Source organism: Muntiacus reevesi, chromosome 19 (genome assembly GCF_963930625.1).
Source record: "Muntiacus reevesi chromosome 19, mMunRee1.1, whole genome shotgun sequence".
Lineage (NCBI taxonomy): Eukaryota > Metazoa > Chordata > Mammalia > Artiodactyla > Cervidae > Muntiacus > Muntiacus reevesi.
Window position 1 is genome coordinate 32,278,847 of NC_089267.1, and position 12,533 is coordinate 32,291,379.

At 43.4% G+C, this 12,533-nt stretch overlaps 1 protein-coding gene across 1 annotated transcript; it reads right to left on the reverse strand.

Annotated features, from left to right (window-relative positions):
* Positions 1-7,205: 7,205 nt before the first annotated feature.
* CALHM6 (calcium homeostasis modulator family member 6) lies at positions 7,206-9,761 on the reverse strand. Its single transcript, XM_065911675.1, has 2 exons — positions 9,106-9,761; positions 7,206-7,790 (listed from the first exon to the last, which is right to left on the reverse strand). The coding sequence occupies exons 1-2, from the start codon at positions 9,631-9,633 to the stop codon at positions 7,368-7,370; spliced, it is 951 nt and encodes a 316-aa protein (XP_065767747.1). The 5' UTR covers positions 9,634-9,761; the 3' UTR covers positions 7,206-7,367.
* Between the last annotated feature and the right edge of the window lie 2,772 nt (positions 9,762-12,533).

Below are 12,533 nucleotides of genomic sequence, written 5' to 3' on the forward strand. Positions count from 1 at the left end.
ATAATATGCCTTTAAGAAATGGAGTACCATTCACAAAAGACCAACCCAAAAAAAAAAAAAAAAAAAAAAATCATGTGATTTACAAACACATGCTTTTCAAGTCAAGAAATGGTAGTGTATTGGCCAAAATGCAATCTCTGGTTATTGATATATTTTCATGGTCAAGGATTTTGTGTCTTAAAATTTCAAGAAGTATTTGTGATACTTAAAATATTTTTTCTTCTTAATGAAAGAATATATTTAATTATTCTCACTTGTTTTTAATCAATTTTGTTGTTTTGTGACATTTACAAGATAATCTCTTTTTTAAGTCTTCAGAAGGCATAAAATCATTCTTGGAAGAGAAAACACATAATTTTAATATGAAATAAAGCAGGTGTATGATCAAGTGCCACAATGAGTTTGAGAGATGTCATTGTGAGAGTTCAGAGAAGGAAGTTGTGTGGACTGATGTAGTTGGGGGATGCATTGAGGGGGAGGTATGATTTGAAACGGGGTTTGAAAGATAGAAGATATTGTGTGATAGGAGACAGCCCTCCATGAGCCTCTCGTACTCTTGCATGTCTTACTAGTATGCCAGGAATGCAAGGCTCTGACTGCTTTTTACTAGGTCATCTCTTAGGGTTGTGTTTGCAGCAACCTGCCTTGAGAGAATAATCTCTCTCGGACAAAAAGCAGACTGGATTACTCTTGCTATGAAGCAGTGATGATCCAAGCTCCGTGTTCTCTCCTGCGACACAGTGCATGTGTATAAGAATCCATCTTAGTTTTCTGTGTTGTTCCCCCTAGGACATAGGATGCAAAGGGAACCAATGCAAACACAACACTCACACTGTCTGCTCTGCTGTGAGTAAGCGTTTTTGTTCATTGGCCCAGAAATTTTGCCTCTTCTGCCAGCCTCCATGATACAGTAACAGGTTAACTATTGACTTGTAAGTGGGAGAGAATCAAATCCCAGACAAGACATCGGGACAGTGACTGAAAAGAGAACCAGTTGAGTGAAGAGGAAAGGCTGAGCTTTTCACTTTCACACTGTTTAATGTGTGTGGTAAGATGTCAGAAGACTGATTAAATCTGATATTATATATTGGAAAATATTACAAAGTAGCAGTAGACAGGTGGGATGGAGTGGAGGGCAGGTAGATTTTAAATGCTTTGAATGATGATGCTACAGACTGCTATCTGCGACCCTTCAAAATTCATGTGCTAAATTGGTGTGTCTTGATCCACAATAAATGTCAAAATAAAACATTTGTGGTGCATCAGTAAAGAATCCACCTGCCAATGCATGAGACACAAGAGATGCAGGTTTGATCCCTGGGTGGGGAAGATCCCCTAGAGAAGGAAATGGCAACCCACTCTAATATTCTTGCCTGGAAAATTCCATGGACAGAGGAGCCTGGTGGGTTACAGTCCATGGGGTTGCAGAGTCGGACATGACAGCATACATGCACACATGAATATCGGGTTCTTTGTGACAATCACTGTTTAATACATGAGAAAAGGTGACCAGACACTGTGAACATGCTGGGAAGAATTCTGAGTTAGTCTCCATAACAGTATTGGTTTCAATTAGATAGATTCTTAAGCTGCCACTGTCTAAAAAATAAATAAAATTCTACACACACAGAATGAAACATTGCATTGAAAAACACAATCGCCACCCCTCAAAAGAGGTTGAGTTCAAGAAAAGAATGCTGCAGAGGAAAAGCTGTGGTGGAGAAACCGTGAAACATCACCTCGAGGGTTAGTGGTAGGGTTGAGAATGCCTTAGGACTTAATACTGATTACCGTGTTCTTAAGCAGCATTCCTCAATAGGAATGTAACACAGGGAAGCTTCACTGGAAGGCTCTGGGTGACCTGGGAGATTATTACAGTTTTAGTAGGCTTGACTTTTCAGTCCCTCCTTAATGAATGGAATCCAACTCACTATGAAGCCTTAAACTATCCTCTTTCACGACAATGTCTTTAAATATTTCTGGGCAGAATTTATTTTCTTTTTTCTCAAAACACTTTGCTTATGTTTCTATTATCATGCATCTTATTCTTACTCCTGTTATGGTTAGGATGGAGGAGGATGTTACCGACTCTTTGCAAACCCATGAACTGTAACCCACCAGGCTTCTCTGTCCGTGGAATTCTCCAGGCAAGAATGCTGGAGTGGGCTGCCATTTCTTTCTCCAGGGGATCTTCCTGACCCAGGGATCCAAACCAGGTCTCCTGCATTGCGGGTGGATTCTTTACTGTCTAAGTCACTAGGGAAGCCTATTACGGTTAACTGTTTACTTACTTTTTTACCAATTTCTTGAGACTAAATGTCATCTTATTTCTCTCCTTTTCTCCAAACCAGTTAGCCAACTGTCTTATAATGATAGAAATAAGTTATGTTTATTGAGCATCTTCTAGGCATTATCTCAGTTAACCCTCACAAAAACCATTTAGGTAAATACTTATGATTATTCTACATTTTTAAGAAATGCTGAAACTGAGATTTGGAGAGATGTTTAAGGTCATTTCCTTAGTAAAGGCTGAGCTAGAACATCAACACAGTATTATAGACTGAATGTTTGTGTCCCTCTAAAATTCATATGTTGAAACCTAACCCCCAACATGATGGTGTTTGGAGGTTGAGCCTTTGGGAGGTGACAGCGGAGCCCTCATGAATGGGATTAGTGCCCTTATGAAAGAGACCCCAGCTTTCTCGCCTCTTTCACCGTGTAGGACACAGCAAGAAAATCAGCCATCTGTGAACCCGGAAGTGAGCTTCCTCCAGACACTGAATCCTGGACTTCCCAGCCTCCAGAGCTGTGACAAATAAGTTTTTATTATTTATACACCACCCAGTCTGTTGTATTTTGCCTCCAGTGACTGAGCTCTTAATCATGGTATCATAAAGACTCCCACATACAATAGTTATTCTCAGTATATGTTTTAATGTTTCTTGAATGAAAATCAACCTATTAAAATGTTGATAGTGAAGATGAAGGCACTGGTTAAGTGGAGCCCAAAACTTGACAAGGGGAATCACGGAAATGTGAGCTTCAGAGTTTTAAAAGCTATCTGTGACTTCTGACTAGACAGCTTCATTTCTCACCAGTATCAGTTATTTTACCAAACCAAGTTTTCTCAAGTGAATATCCTCCTAGAAAAAACACACTATCAAAAATGTACTTGATAAGAGAACTCATGTACACACATACTCACACACACAGACATACACTCACATACTTCCTCTCTGACTTTAATTCCACACTATCATTAGGTCTTAGTCATCATTTCTGTATTCCCAGGGTTATGGTCAACTATAGTCAAAAAGAAAGCATCACTTCTTTTTTAGAGTCAGCATGCTCTTGCCTTCTGTTGATTATCCCCAAGGATTCAGTGGTCTGCAAAGAGTCATCAGATGATTTAGTTGTTGTAGGTCATGTGTAAGGTAGTTACTCAGTTCATTCAGAGTAAACACCTAAGTCCTTACACCGGCCCCAAAGTCTTCCATGATCTGCCCCTGCTTCCTTACCACTCTGACCTCATGGTCTAATTTTATAAGGCTTTGTGCAAGATCTGAGTTCCCTGACCAGGGATCAAAGCTGTGCCCCCTGCAGTGGAAGCACAGAGTCCTAACCACTGGACCATCAAGGAAGTCCCCATATCCCTTTTGCAATATATGTATTTTTCCTTAGGTAAGCATCTATAATCAGTTCCACAGTGCTTACATTGAAATACGTAAGAGTTCATAACTAGGTAATGAAAAGGAAGAAACAAGACAACTAGAGCTTAGATTTCAAGGCAGGCCCAGCACTGGCACATGTAGGCGCTCAGTGGGAGTTTGCTGCTGACAAGATAGGCAGCGGTGACTGTTGCAGGCTGACTCAGATGGGAGCATTTCTCCATCTTCTATCCTGGTGGAGTTATTCATAACAGGTCACCTGGTAGATAAGAGGCTTCACAATTAGATGTTCCCAGATGTTTTTCAACCAGAGAGGTTTGTGTCCGAGGCTAATCTGCTCTCAGAAGTTTTCCTGGAGACTTGCCTCTTTAAACAGTTCACTGAGCATTGACCTTACTGTCCCTGGCTTTGGCTGGAGCAAAAAGAACATGCCTAATCTTATGCTCTGTAAGTTGTATCATCTTACCAGTACTCAATATATTCTGGAATCATCTCTTAGAACAACATGGTTGTTTTTCAGCAAATATTAATAGCAGCTGTGTCTGCATCTCTTCTGAGTTTAAGGCTTTAGAGCAGCATGAAGCCATCATGATTATGAAGAATCATTTGGTGAGCCAGCAAAAAAGCATACACTGAGTATAGAAATGCTTCTTGAGTCCATGACACAGCCTGTTTGGGGCCAGGGTCAGAGGCGTGATGCATGTATCCAGCGAAAACGGGGTGACTGTATTCCCACCAAGAAATAACTACTGTGTCCTGATATCACCATGCTTATTCAAAGTGGCCTTAGCTATCAAGAGTTGCCAAGTTTCTGGATGAGATGAAAATTCCCAGGGGTCACTAAGGACATCTGTATCTTTTCTCCCCACCAGGACTCATGGGTTTAAAATGGGGGTGGAGAGTGGGAATCTAACCCAGTAATAAAAACAGCTAAGCAGCCACTTTGCACCACATGATCCAGAGAGGATTGGGCCCCTAGCTTCAGTTCTACCATGTGACCTTGGACTAGTAACGTGACCTCTCTAGCCTTCAATTTCTTACTTGTAAGAGTGAACGAGGGGCTTCCCGGGTGGCTCACCAGTAAAGAATCCACCAGCTAATGCAGGAGAGGCAGGTTTGATCCCTGGTCAGGAAGATCCTCTAGAGAAGGAAAATGCAAACCGCTCCAGTATTCTTGCCTGGAGAATCCCATGGACAGACGAGCCTGGTGGGCTACAGTCCATGGGGTCACGAAAGATTCAGACACAAACTAGCAACTAAACAACCAAGTGTGAGTGATGTGCTTCATGGGTGTTCCACAAACTCTTGAAAATAAAATGAAGTGAAAGATGCAAAACTTCTTTATTTACTATAAAGTCCTGCACCAGTAATAAGGGTTCTTTTTAATCTTTTCTAATCATACAGTTAATATTTATTATTTAAAAATCCAAAGATCAAAAGTGCATGAGGTTTAAAAGAATCCTCTGACCCATTATTACTCTTCAGAATTGACTAATTTTGACAATTTGGTGCTTATCTTTTTAAAAAAATATTTATTGTTGGCTGTGCTGGGTCTTCGTTGCTGCGCTGACTTTTCTCTAGTTGTGGTGAGTGGGGACTGTTCTCTAATTGTGTTGTGTGGGCTTCTCATTGTGGTGGCTTTTCCTGGGGTGGAGCTTGGGCTCTAGGGGGTGCAGGCTTCAGTAGTTACGGCTCCCAGGTTCTAGAGCACAGGCTCAATAGCCGTAGTGCACAGGATTAGTTGCTCTGCAGCACATGGAATCTTCTTGGATCAGGGATCAAGCCCATGTGTCCTGCATTGGCAGTCAGTCTCTACCACCAAGTCACCAAGGAAGCCTTGTGCTTATCTCTGTATACTGTATGAATGTGCGCATGAGTGTGTATATTCGTTTCTAACAAAAAAGAAATCATTTCCTACTCCTCAGTAGAATACTATGCAGTAATTTTTCAGGAGATAAATTGCAATGTATATATACACATGGAACAATGATATTTTATGTGAAAAAGCTGCAGAATCCCATTTAGAGTAAGAGATAATGCTCATGTACACACAAAATGCACAGCTTTTTCTGGGAAGAACATATGGCAAAAGAATGAGGTAATTTCACTTTTTCTTCCACACAGTTCTCTATTATTATCATTTTTATCTTAAGCATATATACTTTCACAATAATATTGAAGACCATGCAAGAGAAAGTGGAACATAAGTCAATCAAATGGAGAGCATATGACACAATTGAATATAATATTATACATGAGTATAAATGATAGGCCAGGAAAAATATTGAAGAGAAGAATATACTGAAGAAATTTTAAAATGAAGCAAAAATGAAAGTAGACATATGATTTTCAAAATCATTCAGTAGGGAATAGAAAAAAAATGGATCATACAGTTTCTGCTGCCAACTTTCTTGCAATATATAATGCGCAACAACGGAATATCCCATTCTGCTGACCAGCGCTAAATAATGGCCCCTATGCTACAAGAGGAAAATGGAAGCAGAAGCAAGGCTCTGCCTAAAGAGGAAGAAGGGCTAAACATGAGCCATGCTCAATTACTTTGCTTTTTAAAAGCCAGGATTTTAAAGACCCAAACAATGTGTTGTCTGCACAAAAGTGAATTTGAAATGAACATCAGATACCTTAAAGAAAGGTATGATGTTCAATTGTTACTTTGCTGTTTTCACTACTAGATTGCTTTATTTGAAAGCAGCATTATAGCAAATAGGCTAGGGATATAAATATTCTGACTTAGTTCCAGGGTCTCTTGATGAAAGTGAAAGAGGGGAGTGAAAAAGTTGGTTTAAAGCTCAACATTCAGAAAACTAAGATCATGGCATCCAGTCCTATCACTTCATGGCAAATAGATGGAGCAACAGTGGAAACAGTGGCTGACTTTATTTTTCTGAGCTCCAAAATCATTGCAGATGGTGACTGCAGCCATGAAATTAAAAGACGCTTGCTCCTTGGAAGAAAAGCTGTGACCAACATAGACAACATACTAAAAAGCAGAGACATTACTTTGCCAACAAAGGTCCATCTAGTCAAGGCTATGGTTTTTCCAGTAGTCATGTATGGATGTGAGAGTTGGAGTATAAAGAAAGCTGAGCACCAAAGAATTGATGCTTTTGAACTGTGGTGGTGGAGAAGACTCTTGAGAGTCCCTTGGACTGCAAGGAGATTCAACCAGTCCATCCTAAAGATCAGTCCTGGGTGTTCATTGGAAGGACTGATGTTGAAGCTGAAACTCCAATACTTTGGCCACCTGATGTGAAGAGCTGACTCATTTGAAAAGACCCTGATGCTGGGAAAGATTGAGGGCAAGAGGAGAAGGGGACGACAAAGGATGAGATGGTTGGGTCGCATCACCGACTCAATGGACATGAGTTTGGGTAAACTCCAGGAGTTGGTGATGGACAGGGAGGCCTGGCATGCTGAGGTTCATGGGGTCCCAAAGAGTCGGACACGACTGAGCAACTGATATGAACTGAACTGTCACACTAAGTGAACCATTTAACCTTGCTTACTTTTTAATTAAAATAATAGAGAGATAAAGTTCTAAATTTCTATTTGATTTAATATTCTATGTTCCCATAACTTGGAAGCTCAAACAGAGGAGTCATAAACAATACCCACATTTATTTTTTTTTAAGGAATCAATAATTCAGAAGAGCTTTCTTTTCCCATTCATTAACAAGGTCATAAGTCTGCAGTGCTGTTCATATCAGATGAATCTACAAAACCAAGAACAGGAACCATTGCATCTTCTTCAGAAGACGTGCTAGTTTGATTCTTCTGGTTTTTGTTCACATACTTGTGCAAAGTGCTGTAGTACTGCTCCTTTGGATTGAAAGTATACAGTGATGAAATCTGCTGCCAGGCTTTAATGCTTGGAGTGTTGTATTCCTGTGGCTGTGAGCACTCAAAGAAGCATTTGATATTTTCTTTTGCCAGTTGCGTGGCATGTTCTGTGGCTTGACTTTTCAGAATCTGCTGCTCCTGTTGCAAGTAGATTTTCCAAAATTTCAGCTGCAGGTAACTTACTGGAGACAGGCACCGACTGATTGATGTAAAAATCAGGAGAAGGATGATAACAAGGGCTATCAGGACCCAGCCTAACACCTTAGGTAAACACAACAAAACGGCGATTTAGTCACTTTCTTAAAAAGAAATTTTTAAATCAACAGGTAAAGTTTGAACTACTCAGAGTTAAGATGATGAACTAGCAACAGTTAGGTCTTATTCCCTTAAGAGAAAGACGTGGCAGTAACCCCTCCCCCCACCCCTCAGTAGAACTGCTTGCTTGACAAGTTAACTCTTTTTCCGAGTCATATGTCAAGGATCCATGGAGGAGCTTATATGTGGAATCCCTGGAACTCAAAATGTGGAATTTCAGAAAATCCAGTGAAACAAATATTCATTTCTAAGAACTTCTGAGCTTTACAAGCCCAGAAGCAGGGTGGGGTGATGGCTTTAGAGTCAGCCAGACCTGGACTCAAGGTACCCGCTGTAAAGACAAAAGAGAATAATAAGAGAGATAAAGGACCCTGCAAGGTGTTGGGTGTGGGCACGTGCCTGACACAACAGAGTGCCCGAGTGCCTTCCTCTTTTCATTAGTTATACTCATTTTTTATAAAAACCTATAATGGACTTCCTAGGTGGCTCAGATGGTAAAGCGTCTGCCTGCAATGCGGGAGACAAGGGTTCGATCCCTGGGTCGGGAAGATCCCTTGGAGAAGGAAAAGGCTACCCACTCCAGTACTCTTGCCTGGAAAATTCCATGGACAGAGGGGCCTGGTAGGCTGCAGTCCACCGGGTCCCAAAGAGTGGGAAATGACTGAGCTATTTCTTCACTTTAACTTTCATAAGGGAAGAGACTCTGAAGACACACACATATGTAAGACTGAAACTAACATCATATTGTAAGTCAACTACACCCCCAATTAAAGGGGGAAAAGAAAGAAATAGCATCGAGATGAAAGAAAGAGAGAGAGGGGAAGAGAAGGAAGGAGGGAGGGAGGGAGGGAGGGGGTAGGGAGAGAGAGAGAGAAAGAAAGATAGATGATGTGCTGTGGTAAGTCATTTCAGTGGAGTCTGACTCTTTGCGACCCTATGGACTGTAACCCGCCAGGTCCCTCTGTCCATGGGATTCTCCAGGTAAGAATACCAAAGAGGGTTGCCATTTCCTTCTCCAGGGATGGAACCCTCATCTCTTAGGTCTCCTGCATCGGCACTTTCCCGCTAGCGCCACCTGGGAAGCCCTGGGAAGATAGATGATAGATAGATTTGCCCATTGGCTCATTTGAAGCCAACAGCCATTCTAGTTAGCTTGCCTTCGGCGTCAGGAGCAAGGGCGCACATGTCCACCTCCCCGCCCGCCCCGCGGAAGCCAGTCCCTCTCCGACCCCCCGCCCCGCATGCTGCGCGGGCGCCCGACCTGCGAGTGGGCCGTGAGCTCCTTTTGCAGCTCCGTCTGCAGCTCCTTCACGTCGGGCGCCTGGGCCTGCTGGCAGGGCACCTGCGGCAGCTGGGCGGCGCAGCGCGGGTCGCGGCCCAGGCACAGGTAGCGCGCCAGGACCTCGCTCCCGCTGGCGGCGCACTCGTAGAAGGCGCCCCCGAGCAGCGCCACGGCCACCCAGGTGAGCGGCGCCACCGCGGCCGCGGCGCTGATCTGCGCGAAGACCAGGGCCCCGCGCAGCCCCGCGCCGCAGCCCCGCGCGCAGCAGCCGGTCAGCAGGCGCCAGGTGCGCGCGCTCAGCACGAAGCCCAGGAGGAAGAGCGCCAGCGCCGGCACCAGCAGGAAGACCAGGCCGTAGGGCAGGTTCCAGGCGGCGCTGCACGGGCACCGGAACACCGCGGTGGAGAAGATGCGCTCCCCGCCCGCCGTCAGCAGGCTCACCAGGCCGTAGCCCAGAGCGTTGCGGTGTTTGAGGTGCAGGTTCAACACCTCCCGGAACTTCTCCATGGCTCTCCTGCCCAGGGCGCCGTGGACCAGGCCCGGCCGCTTCTCCCGCTTCGCCGCCCAGCTCCTCTAATGATTTGGGGGATCTGGGGTTTTCCCGTGCCCCGCTAAGTAGCACCTTCCAAAAAAGGGAAGAGGGTTTCTCAGGATTTCCTGAGCTTTCACTTTCTTATTTCAACGCAACTAACTGTGGCAGATCCAAGCACAGACGCCGGCGACCTCCCCAGTGCCCACCCCTTTCCAGAAGCAGGCACATTGGTGACCTTTATCCCTCAATTGAGGAACTCTGAGGGAAGATAGGGCCTGTTCCACTGTAGCTTTTGTTTACTCCAAACCGACAAGGAGCCAGGGACTTTCCTTTCCCTTAACGATCCCTTAATGATGGGGGGACCCTGCAGTCCCCCGATGGAAAGCAAAATTTTTACTTGAGTAAACTGGGGAAAACACCAGCTTTTCCTCTCTTGCAGCCACCCTGGCTCCTGAACCAACTCCCAATCAGACCAAGCAATTACCACTAACAACAACAAACCTCCAGCAAACCTCGATCATTCACAGAAAACTTTATTCAAGGGCAAATTTCCAGTTTCTCTTACATAAACTGAATCGCAACAAAGCCCCGCTCAAATTCCAGTGTATCCATGATATTCTGTCCCCTTCTTGTCCCCCTTCTGAACAGAACTGCCACTTTTCTCTCCTCTACCTGACCTCCTGCAGGACATTAGCCTGAATATACTGGATTGACTTCTGCCTCTTTTTCTTCCCACTCAAGGTATGTCCTATGTACATAGAAATGTATCAAATCCTTACTCAGGGGCCACCAAATTAATCAACAGAGGAGAGGGGTACTGGCTGTTCAAAAAACACTGCTGCTACTGCTAAGTCACTTCAGTCGTGTCTGACTCTGTGCGACCCCATCCCTGGGATTCTCCAGGCAAGAACACTGGAGTGGGTTGCCATTTCCTTCTCCAATGCATAAAACTGAAAAGTGAAAGTGAAGTCGCTCAGTTATGGCCGACTCTTCCGACCCCATGGACTGCAGCCTACCAGGGTCCTCTGTCCATGGGATTTTCCAGGCAAGAGTACTAGTGGGGTGCAAAACACAAGTTGAACCAAAAACACTTCAAAGCAGCAACTACCTCTATCTAACATGTTGTTTCCTCCACTTTCAGTTTTCCCAGAGCAACATTTCTCTGACAAGCTAAAACCTTGTCTGTGAAACTGAGTCTTACTCTATGTGGCTCTAGAGTGAGGTGTACTTGAAAGAATATGGGTTTTGAAGTTAGGTGCATTTTGTGTGTGTGTGTGTTTAATATGTTATCTTCTCTAAGATTCACCATACTCATTTGTAAAAGCAGAATATAGTGCTGACAGTGTGAGATTGTTGAGACAAGTGAGTAGCATCCATATAGAGTGCTTTGATACACAGGGTATGCCTATTAATGGCTGTTCAGTGTAAGAGATTACCTTTTGCATTGCAACTTTAGGAAGAGACAACAAATAGCTGTGTAGTATTTAAGAATCCAAATGAATGCTCCATTTTAGACCAAGGATTGTATTCAGTGACTACCTTCAGAAAATCGGTGTGCCCTTAGCCGTCCATTTCACCTTAAGGAGTGTGCATGGATGTAGAGTCTGGGTGGGCAGGTCAGAATGAACTGCTTGCTGCTCAAGCCCATCCACTAGGTTTGCCTTATTTTTTTCTGGGAAGAATAAGTAGCCTACAGAGCCGAGTGAATTATTGCAGAGGAGGCAGGAAACACCCTATTCTTAGTCCAACTTGCCTTTTTAGCTATCTCCCACCACCAGTGCCTGGCACAAAACCACCATTCCCCAGCATTGTGATGAAAAGCTATTCCCTCTGTGTGAGTGTTAAGAAGCTGTGCGCAGATCAAGGTCCTTTGTTTCTTTCTGGGCAGATGGGGCTTCTTCTCTGAGGTTAGACCAGGTACTACCAGCTTCCGTGTAAACTTGCATCTAAGTTGCATGTTTGTGGCAAATCACTTCTGCTATGACTAGCATCTCTGTAATCCCACATCTGCAGAAAAGCTTCCTTCCCTTATCCTTTGGGTTACTCAACACTCCTCTTACTGGCGGAGTCTTCACCACCACCACACTCCTCTGAGATGTTGTCTCCCCTTCCACAATTTTCACATAATGTCATGAACAAATACTACTCTGTCAACACTTTTGTGTAGATATCCCTCTTATCCATATCCCTCTTACTAGTAACTGAACTAAAACATACCCTCCCATTCTCTTGAATGAGATATATTTACTCCCCCACATTTCTCAAAACAAGAGGGAGGGCTGGCATTCTCCCATTACTACATGCAAACCTGTTTTTTTCCACCATGCCTAATATTAATAGAAGTCTTATTCTCCATCAAGACTCAATCTATTTAGCATGACCTCTTCCATCACCTCAGTCCTGCTGTCTGTTTTCATTCCCTTCATTTACTAAGACTTTTGCATCTGGAGACAGCCTTCCTCTTCTTACTAGTTCCTGCAAAGATTTGGTTTCAAATATTTTTAGTTACAGAAACTTTTATCTTGTCAGTTCCCTATTTCAAGTCGAGTAATTCATTAACCAATGTATTAATTATTATAATTATAATAATAATCAGCAATGTTCATTTGCTGATGCAATCACTCATTTAAATATTTAAAAAGCACCCAGTATATGCTAGTACCTGTAAAAGTAGCTGGTATTATTGTACACAACAAGGAACAAGACGAACAGATACCCTGCTTTCGCTGAGCTTGTGTTCTAGTGGAGAGGATGTAGGTAATTAGGGGGAAAGTCCTCAAGTGATGCAGGTAATTAAAATGGAATCATGTGCTGCAGAGTGTCCTGAGAAAGCCTTTATGGGGAGAGGACATTTAAGCAGAAATGGGAATGCCAA

Coding starts and splice junctions, on each gene's coding strand:
- CALHM6 (XM_065911675.1), bottom strand. CDS start 9,633: ATGGAGAAGTTCCGGGAGGTGTTGAACCTGCACCTCAAACACCGCAAC. Junction 7,791..9,105: donor AGCTCACGGCCCACTCGCAG/GTCGGGCGCCCG, acceptor TGTTTACCTAAG/GTGTTAGGCTGGGTCCTGAT.